At 48.2% G+C, this 9,686-nt stretch overlaps 1 protein-coding gene across 2 annotated transcripts; it reads left to right on the top strand.

Annotated features, from left to right (window-relative positions):
- Positions 1 to 1,657: 1,657 nt before the first annotated feature.
- Positions 1,658 to 2,083, top strand: LOC101643231 (keratin-associated protein 12-4-like). Of its 2 annotated transcripts, none has more exons than XM_030888807.1 (2): positions 1,658 to 1,827; positions 1,915 to 2,083. In XM_030888807.1, the coding sequence occupies exons 1-2, from the start codon at positions 1,658 to 1,660 to the stop codon at positions 2,081 to 2,083; spliced, it is 339 nt and encodes a 112-aa protein (XP_030744667.1). The 2 variants fall into 2 exon arrangements, with proteins under 2 accessions (XP_030744667.1, XP_004696950.1); XM_004696893.1 differs by having other exon boundaries at positions 1,658 to 1,803; positions 1,936 to 2,083.
- The last annotated feature ends 7,603 nt before the right edge of the window (positions 2,084 to 9,686 follow it).

A 9,686-nucleotide genomic window follows, 5' to 3' on the forward strand; every position in this document is an offset into this window, starting at 1 on the left:
GTTCAGTCTAGTTCAACTCTCTGTTGAGAACTTGTATTCCCACAAAAATGTACTGAATCAGAATCTAGAATTTAACAAAATTCCCAGGTGATTCTTACAGGTCTCATTAGTGATTCTTTTTTTTTTTTTTTTTTTAACATTTTATTAGGGGCTCATACAACTGTTATCCCAATCCATACACACATCAATTGTGTAAAGCGCATTTGTACATCGTTTCTCAAAACATTTTCTCTCCACTTAAACCCCCGACATTAGGTCCTCATTTTCCCCCTCCCTCCCCGCTCCCTCCTCCCTCATGAGCCCTTGATAGTTTATAAATGGGTATTTTGTCATATCTTGCCCTGTCCGACGTCTCCCTTCACCCACTATTCGGTTGTCTGTCCCCCAGGGAGAAGGTCACACACAGTTCCATGTAATCAGTTCCCTCTTTCCTACCCATTCTCCCTTTACCCTCCCTGTTTTGCCACTCACACCACTGGTCCTATAGGGCTCATCCATCCTGGATTCCCTGTATTTTCAGTTCCTATCTGTACCAGTGTACCTCCTCTGGTCTAGCCAGACTTGCAAGATCGAATTCGAGTCATGGTAGTGGGAGCGGGGAGGAAACATTTAGGAACTCGAGGAAAGTTGTATTTCTCATCATTGTTACATCGCACCCTGACTGGCTCATCTCCTCCCCGAGACCCCTCTGCAAGGGGATCTCCAGTGGCCTATTATAAGCATCACCTGGGGATTTTGTTACAGGGAGGTTCAGACTCGCATTCTGGACAGCTGGGAACAGAGAGGGCAGCATGTGGGCAGAGGCAAGACACGGGTCCTGCCCTGCTGGGTCATTCTGTGTGTCAGAAGCAGCCCTGGAATGGCTTTGATCATGAAGTATCTGACGTAAAGCGGGATCCTTGAGATAGCTCCTCTATCCACCCCCAGCGGATACGGGGGAACCACGCATGGGCTCAGACTGGGTTTCCCACTCCAACCGCACAACAAAGGGTTGAGACTGCCAATGGGAGAGAACACTGGAGAGGGTCCGGAGGAAGGCTTCCCCTAGCTACCTGGACCCTGCTCGGGGAGGAATGGCGATTGTCCTGCTTCGCCGCATTTCAGGTCCCTGGAATGCTTTCTCAAGAGGAGGACGCAATGTCTTCCCTCCCGAGACACTCCTCAGGGTCCACACCCTTCCGTCCTCCCCATCTCCCTGTCCCAAAGGTCTCTCTCCAACACCTGCTCTTGGAGACAAGCCCGCCCTCCCTGTTCTCTGCCTGGGCCTAGGGGAGGGGTGTACGCTGTGTGGTTGTTGGCAGACCATTGTCGCATGGAGACAAAAACCTGGAGACTCAAGGTTTGGACTCACGTCTCAGTGATCCAGGCGAACTGTTATGGAATGAGGCAGTATGGAGGCAGAGTCAATAAGACCGAGGGGCAGGTTTCCAAATCAAACAAGAGCTGGAAGGAGAGGCAATTAGTCTTGGTGCTTAGGGCCAAACAAACAAAACGAAACAGAAAATTAAGGCTGTGGGATCGGAAACAAGGAAGACAACAGTTGTGCTTTGTGTTGCCTGGGTGCTCGCAGGACCTGCATATAAAGGCCGCCCCGTGGAAGGAACCTCCATTCCAGCCTCACCTCCTCCCTGACAGCCAGCCCAACCACAGATCCACCATGTGCCACACCAGCTGCTCCTCCGGCTGCCAGGCGGCCTGCTGCCCAGCCCCGTGCTGTGTCCCCACCGCCTGCTGCTCACCCTCCTCCTGCGGGAGCTCCTGCTGCCGCCCAGTGTCCTGTGTGACTCTGCTGTGCAGGCCTGTGTGTGGTGTGTCCACCTCCTGCCAGTCCCCCTGTGGGGCTGCCAGCTGCTGCTCTGGTGGCTGCCAGTCCCCATGTGGACTCGGATCCTGTGGCCAGGTCTCCTCCTGCAGCCCAGCCTGCTGTGTGGCCAGCCCCTGCCAGGCAGCCTGCTGTGTGCCCGTGAACTGCAAGCCTGTGCTGTGTGTGGTCCCCTCCTGCCAGTCCTCCTGCTGCTGCCGGCCCTCCTGTGCCCCCCTGCTCTGCAGACCCGTCTCCTGCGGCACCCCCACCTGCTGCTAGCAAATCACCTGGATACCTATTTCTCTGTTATTATTCTCGCCAATCTGCATCATTGTCAGATGATTAGACCTCACAGGTCTCATCATCAAATCCATGGTCGATGCTGTACCATGAAAGCTTAATGACCTAAGGAAAAATAAATCTCTCTGCTCCACAACTCAGCTCCCCCCCAAGCTGTTGTCCTCTTGTCTTTGGTTGTCTTGGACCAGTCTGTGCTGGGGGTCCTGAGTTAGAGGGCTCTCCCTGGGAAATCAGAGCCGAGAGGCGGATCATTGCATCTTAGGATGTTGGAAAACTTCTTTTGGAAAAGGATGGCTGAGCCTCTTGCCCTTAAAAGGATTGTTTGCTTTCCTCATGGTTGAAATGAAGGTGACTGGGAGAATGGAAAGGCAGAATCTGGGCAATCGGCTCGTGCCCAGTTGGCCCCTGGCTCACAGGGAGTCCCTGCACAACACAACACCACCCGGTCCCGCATTGGCCTCATGCCAGTTTAAGGATGGGACTATTGTAACACGTAGGGTTATCATTGGCTGATTTTCAGAAGATCGACAGGTCTTTCTTCCTCATCCATCTATAGCCTAGAAGCTTCACTGGAACACGCTCAGCATCATAGCCACATGCACGCGTCCACGCACAGACAGCTGGGGGCTGTGCATGAGGTACAGAGGCCAACAACAAACCCAGGTCTCCCCCTGGAAGGCCAGAGTTCTACCTTCGGAAGGAGGAGGAGGCAAAGCCTGGGCAATAGTAGGCACGTTCAGTTGTCTGGAAGGCTTCCAAATAGGAAAGAGCTTGGTTGGACTACATCACCTCTTGGACTGGGCCCAAGGAGCAGGGAGGAGAACTTCAGCTCGACGGCAGGAGTAGTTCCCTGAAAGTCAGAGTTGCCCAGAAATGTAATGTGCGCCCGGTGATGATTTCCGCTCGTAGAAGCTAAGGCTTTCAAACACAAGCCACACACTCATTCAGCTGTATTCAGAAGAGACACAGATTGGAACCAAGCCACGTGTCCATCAACAGGTGAATGGATAAGCCAGTCACAACACTGTCACACATGCAATACAATCAGTAAGAAGAAGGACATTACACAAGCAACGTGAATGAACCTCAAAAACGTTGTTCTGGCTGAGAGAAGCCAAGGATAAAAGAAGATACACTATACGATGACATTCACAGGAAGTCCTGGATGAAGCTAAATTAGCAGGGTGAGATGGCCTGGGAAGGAGCAGGAGGGAACCTTCTGAGGGATGGTCATGTCCCGTAGATGGTCATGTCTTGGGTCTTCCTGGGGTCTGAGTTACCCAGGCATACATATTTGCCAGTATTCACCATACGTTACTCTAAAAATACATATCATTTCCCATATAAGCATATTGAACTCTCACTTATGGTCTTGTAACGAACATGTTTAAGGATGAAGTATACTGACATGCGCAACTTACTTTGAAATGCACCAAACAATAAGAAGAACTGATAGGTGGAGAGAGGGGTGGTTTGATGGCCAGATAGGTATAAAGCAAAATGTCAGTGACAGACTCTCTGCGAACCTTCCATGAAGACGGAGCAGCACACACGAGGTAGAGTGACGGAAACTTCTTACGCATAACCAAACACCTTGAGACCATGAGCCACTGGTCCTGGAGACCGAGGACACCCCAAGGCCAATCGACATGCATGGCTCCCAAAGACGACAGTGTTCTACATCCTACTGTGGGGACCGGTCTCTCCCTGTGTAGAGGAAAGCAGAATGAAGAAAATCAAAGACAGATTGGAACAATTAGTCCAATGGATTAATAGACCATACGAATGTTGGTCTCCCAAGCCGTGAAACCGAGAGAACTAGAGAGCACCGGGCTACTGCTCCAACTGCTCTGACAGGGATCCGTTAGGAGGTCCTGGGTAGAGCACAGGAAGTGGGGAACAAAAATCAAAATCACAAAAAGATACCAGGCTTACTGGTCAGATGGAGACGGATGGAACCCCTGAGACCAGAGCCTGTAGTGACCCTTCGGGTTTGGAATTGAACTCATTCCCATGGCTCAATGTTCGGCCAATCAATCCAGAGAAACTCACTGTGACCAAATCCATTCTGACTCACAAGTCTTCTGTAACTCGCATTGTAATCCATGAGATGAAACAAAGGCGTGTGAATCGTTGGGTGGAAAGCTGATTTGCTCTGTACACCTTTACCTGATTCAACATAAAAAGCTTTTCGATGTTTGTGTTAGTGCTAGAATGTACGGGTGAGCAGATGGATGCTTCCTTTTTAGTTCTTTCTACTTTTCTATATTTGAAAAGATTCACAATAAAGTGAAAATTAAAATAGCTAAGAATAATGGTAATTAAGTAATTTGAAATCATTTCAGTTTTTTCTTAAAAATCTACAAATGGCATTCCTGCTTTCAGAGGGAATGGAGGACCGTGCTGTGGCGGCCCAATCTTCAAAGAAAACTGGGGTCTATCCCAGGATTCAGGCAAAGTCAGGGTAGACTCCAGGTTGACCAATAGCCAAAGATGTCTAGTTTTAAGAAAGTCAACTCTCAAATGGAATTGGGACTCCCAGTTCAGGTAGGTAGACTGAGCTCACCATCTCTCACCCCACCTCCACATGACCAGAGGCATGGGAAAGAAGTCGGTGCAAGAGTGAAGGAGATTGCGCGGCCAACGAAATGTTACAGCTGGAATTACATCCTCCCCTAACCTAAACATGAGGGGTATGTAATCCCATTTGGGATGGGTTGTCTTTGCGATGTTAGTGAGGCAAGATTTGTATAGGATGTGTTTTGAATTCATCTTTGTTGAGATTTAAAAGAGATTAAATAAGTAAGTGAAAGTGGCAGAGATCTTAAGACAGATGCCAAGACATAAGCTCTCCAAAGAACCAGGGAGCAGAAACTAAAGGAACAAGACCTTTCCCCTGGAGCCAGAAGAGAGAGAAAGACTTCCCTAGAACCAGAGCTCTGGAGTCAGACTTAAACCTCTTAAACTGTCAGAAAATACATTGCTGTTGTTAAAACCACCCCCTCTGCTATGCCCACAACAGCAGCACCAGATAACTGAGACAAATGGAAAGTACAGGAGAATGTGTTGGCTACAAGAGGGGACCAGAGCTCTGGCTCCTACCTGGCCCTGGTGCTCCTCATCAGCTTCGCTCCCAGTGGAAGGCAGCAGGAGGAGTGGTTTGTGATAGAGAGTGGTTTAAAGGTCTGAACATGGAGTACCTGGCCAGGTTCTTCCATGGAGCCTGGGAGCTCCATTCAACTCTGGGTACCAACAATGATTATCTCTAGGAACATTTAACACTTCACCTGGGGATGCCAGGCTCTAAGGGGGACGTTGATACTTGTGTGAGTTACATAATCTCCTGCCAACTTACAAAGGCGTTGAGTCTAGCCTGTCAATCAGGTCACAGTCTGATGACCTCATTTGGAGGCACCATGGAGATAAACAGCTCACTGGAGGGCAGACAGACTCTCTGCTTCATCTTCCTGCTGACCAGACACATGGAGCTATGCTGATGGCAGCCAGAGCCTTGGAGCTGGAGGAGCCATGTGGAGACCCACGCCAGCGCTAAGACACTTTCACTGCCACTGGATTCACAAGACTTTCCACCCACTGGCCTGTGGTCTTCCTGCACTCAGCACCATTGCATGTGTTGCGTGAATCTGAAGAGGAATTAACATATGGGCTAATATCTGACTTATGGACTTGATCTGCCTTGGGCTGGGATATTTTCTTAATATAGAACTACTCTTTTAGGGAACCGATTACAAGGAACTATATGTGACCTCCTCCTTGGGGGACAGACAACCGGAAAGTGGGTGAAGGGAGACATTGGACAGGGCAAGATATGACAAAATAATAATTTGTAAATTACCAAGAGCTCATGAGGGAGGGGGGAAGCGGGGAGGGAGGAAAAATGAAGACCTGATGTTGGGGGCTTAAGTGGAGAGGAAATGTTTTGAGAATGATGAGGGCAATGAATGCACAAATGCGCTTTACACAATTGATGTCTGTATGGATTGTGATAAGAGTTGTATGAGCCCCTAATAAAATGATTTTTAAAAAAAGAACTACTCTTTTATATAAAGCGCTTTTTTATGCACATATGAGTATCTATGAATTTGTTTCTCTAGTTCACCCAGACTAACACAATACCCCAAGAACCCTGTCTCCTCAGTCTGGCAAATGGGTGCCCATATATCTTATTCTACCTTGATGGAAGGACTGTATGTCAACTTCCCCAGTGCAGGGAGAATTTCTCTAACAGAAGAAGAATCAAACAACGTTCTCGCACCCAACATATGAGGCTAGCCATCGAATGAAGAATAAAGACCACGATAAGCGCACGCATATATAAACATATACCCCGAGGAGACAAAATCTAAGGAAAAGACCTTTAAAAAAATCTACTCCGAGACTTTTAGGAAGATATTATAACCACAAACAAGAACAAAATGCTCTAAAAAGAACAACTGGGGAACTTACCAAAAAGAGGTCATATTTTCATCTCAATATTAATGATCTTAGAAGCAAACTATGATTAATTTAAGATGAAACAGGAGGGTTTTAAAGTGAGATGGAGAAATTTCCCTGGTGTAGAACAAAAAGCCAAAGAGATGGGGAGTGTAAGAGAAACCAGAAGCGACAGCCCACGGGAGCAACCTCTGATGTGGAAGAGTCCCAGAAAGAGGACGGCAGGAAGCAGACAGATAAATCGCATGGAATCTTCTGAAAAGCTGTAGACACGTCTTCAGACTGAAAAAGCCAACTGATGACAAGAAAAGTGATGGAAGAAACCCAGAAACACCCTGGTCATGCCACTGAAATTCAAGGCTAATGAGTCGTTCCAAAAAGTGTCTGAAGATTGAAACAAAGTTTCCCACAAAAAAATAAGAATCAGATTGGCATCAGACTTGTCATCACAGCTGTGGCTGCTACAGACCTAGACAGCATTGCTCACAACTTCCTGTTGACGCAAATCCATCCGAGGCCCCCAGTAGGAATCTGCTATAAATTAGCAGGTGGAGTAGGAAAACGTGTAAACAGTCCTTTAAATAAGCAAAACACGGACAGCAAATTAATTGGTACATCTCTTTAGTGAGCGTGTGTGTTTTTCTAAAGCTGTTTGCTGTTGCTTGGTGGGCGCCATTGAACTTGTTCCAACTCATCGTGCCCCGCACACAGCAGAATCAAACAGCGCCGCGGGCTCTGGCGGCTCCTGTCTTCACGGGCGTTGACTTTGGGGCCCATCTTTGCAGCGAGTGTCTCAGTCCAGCTCCATGAGGGTCCCTCTCTTTTTCTAAAACGGAGTGGCATTATCTGCTGTGTGCTCAGACGCTTTCCAACATTCTTTAAAGCGGTGGAGATCGTTTTACCAATAAAAGATGAAAATGTGGTTTCTCAATGTAACAGTAAGATGGTGATTCCAGAGATCTGTCAGTCTGTCCTCCGCCCACCCGCCCCCATCCTTACCTGCCCTGCTTCTTCCCCATCCCCTCTCCTTGATGCTTTAATCTGGACCCACTAAGACCCTTACTTTTCTTCCTCAGGTTTGTCTGCATTCCCAGGTCCTCCGGCCTTCTGAAGTCACCCAGCCTTGTGCACGTAAATTGGCAAGATGGACCCTTGAAAGTCTGGGTGAAGGCCTGCCCAGTGCCCACTACTATTCTAGAGACTTTCATGGCAATTCATTTGCTCTGGGACCTTCCTCCCCATGCCCACAAACTGGGGACAAGCCGGGCCTGCCCCAGCACAAAGTTTGGGCCCTGGCCCTGTCTCCCAAAGCACCTCTTCTAGAACTTTCTAGAAAAGTATGGGGAGGTAGGAAGGAGGAAACAAAAGCATACACTAAGTCAGAAAGTCACCAGCTAGTGACTCCCCAAGGATTCTCACTGACCTTTCAGGGCTTCTAAGATGTCCCATCTCCTGAACACTCTTGCCCAGCCCACTTCTTCTTCAAGCCCTGGCCTACACACGTCCATGAAGCCCCAGACGTAAATAGCTTGCAGAGCCAATGGTTCAATATTCAGGGACTTTGCAAGCGGTTGTTAAACAGCTGGCAGGTGGAATTGGCCGTGGCAGGAGCATTTCACTAGGGAAATTCGCAACACCTGGACTCTGGCCTTTGCGTTTCAGAACATCCTCAGAACACACTGCCCCTACCTGCTCCCCACCTTCTCCAGCCCAGAGGACTAGAGCATCCATTCACATCCCCAGAGGAACCCCCCCTGAGCAGGAGCCTTCAATAAAATCATAATTGTTGCTCTAGTACCTGTGAATGAATCAGAATGCCCTTGCTTTCTTTAGGAATGGCTCTTTTTATGGTGGGGGGCGGCGGGGTAAGTGGTGATTGTGTTCTCTGCTACTGGAAAGACTGGACTTGGAGTCCACCCAGAGGTGCATCAGAAGAAAAGCCTGGTGATCTAAAGCCTGGTGATTCCAAAATATAAACCCTGAGAGTCACAGTGGCATGGCGGGTTGCATATCGGGCTGCGAACCACAAGGTCAGCAGTTCAAATATACCAGCCGCTCCTTGAGAGAAAGATGAGGCTTCCTACTTCCATAAACCACCACTCATCTGTCAGTTTGTCCTACTGGGGTGGCTTGTGTGATGCTAAAAGCTATGTCACGGGCCTTTCAAATGGCAGCAGGGTCCCCCAGAGTGAACCGGTTTCAGCAGAGCTTCCAGACTAAGAGCAGACAAGGAAGGATTGGCTCTCCACTTGGAAGGAAGGAGCCCAGGAAAGCCATGTGCGTAGGCGCGAAGCGCTGTCCAATACTGAAAGCCTAAACAAAGGAAGCCGAACACGGGGAGAAACTGCCCTCAGGTCCACGGGCGGGCACTCGAAATGTGACTGAAGAGATGGTTTCTCGGAGGGGAGTCGACCGTGGTGACAAGAGTCCGGTAAAGCCCGTGGGGGTGGGGCTTTCAGGGTCTTCACTTGCTGAGGGGGGACGCTCGAGGGAAAGAGGAACAGCTGCAAGCATCCTCTAGTGATTGGAACGATGCGTGTAGAAAAATTGGAAGTGGTCAAAAAATTAAATAGGACACATGAAGATTGCTATCCTAGGAATTTTGAATCAGAAAATCATATGATTTACTAAGCCGGGATTAACACAATCAAGAGGAATGGCGTGGCATTCATTGTCAGAAAGGATCTTGCTAAATCCCTCATGAAATACAATGCTGTCTGTGATCAGATTATGCACCTTCAAGGAAAGCCCGTTACTCGAATTTCTACAGCAACCAAAAGCTAGAGATGAAGAAATGAGGGGTTCTACCGATGGATGGATCAGCCATGCAATCAAGATGCAGTGACAGTGGTGGTGATTGGAACGCAAACGTTGGAAGCTCAGAGGAAGGAAGAGGAGTTGGAAAATGTGGACTTGGTGACAGAAATGAAGCTGGAGATCGTATGATAGAATTTTGCAAAATCATTAACTCGTTCATAGCAAATACCTTTTTTTAGGGCAACTACTCTTATTTTTTTATTTTTTCCTTTTCTTTTTTTAAATCATTTTATTAGGGGCTCATACAACTCTTATCACAATCCATACATACATCAATTGTGTAAAGCATATTTGTACATTCATTGCCCTC

Source organism: Echinops telfairi, unplaced genomic scaffold (genome assembly GCF_000313985.2).
Source record: "Echinops telfairi isolate 266 unplaced genomic scaffold, ASM31398v2 ScPeMD7_7469;HRSCAF=8507_0, whole genome shotgun sequence".
In the NCBI taxonomy this organism is placed as follows: domain Eukaryota; kingdom Metazoa; phylum Chordata; class Mammalia; order Afrosoricida; family Tenrecidae; genus Echinops; species Echinops telfairi.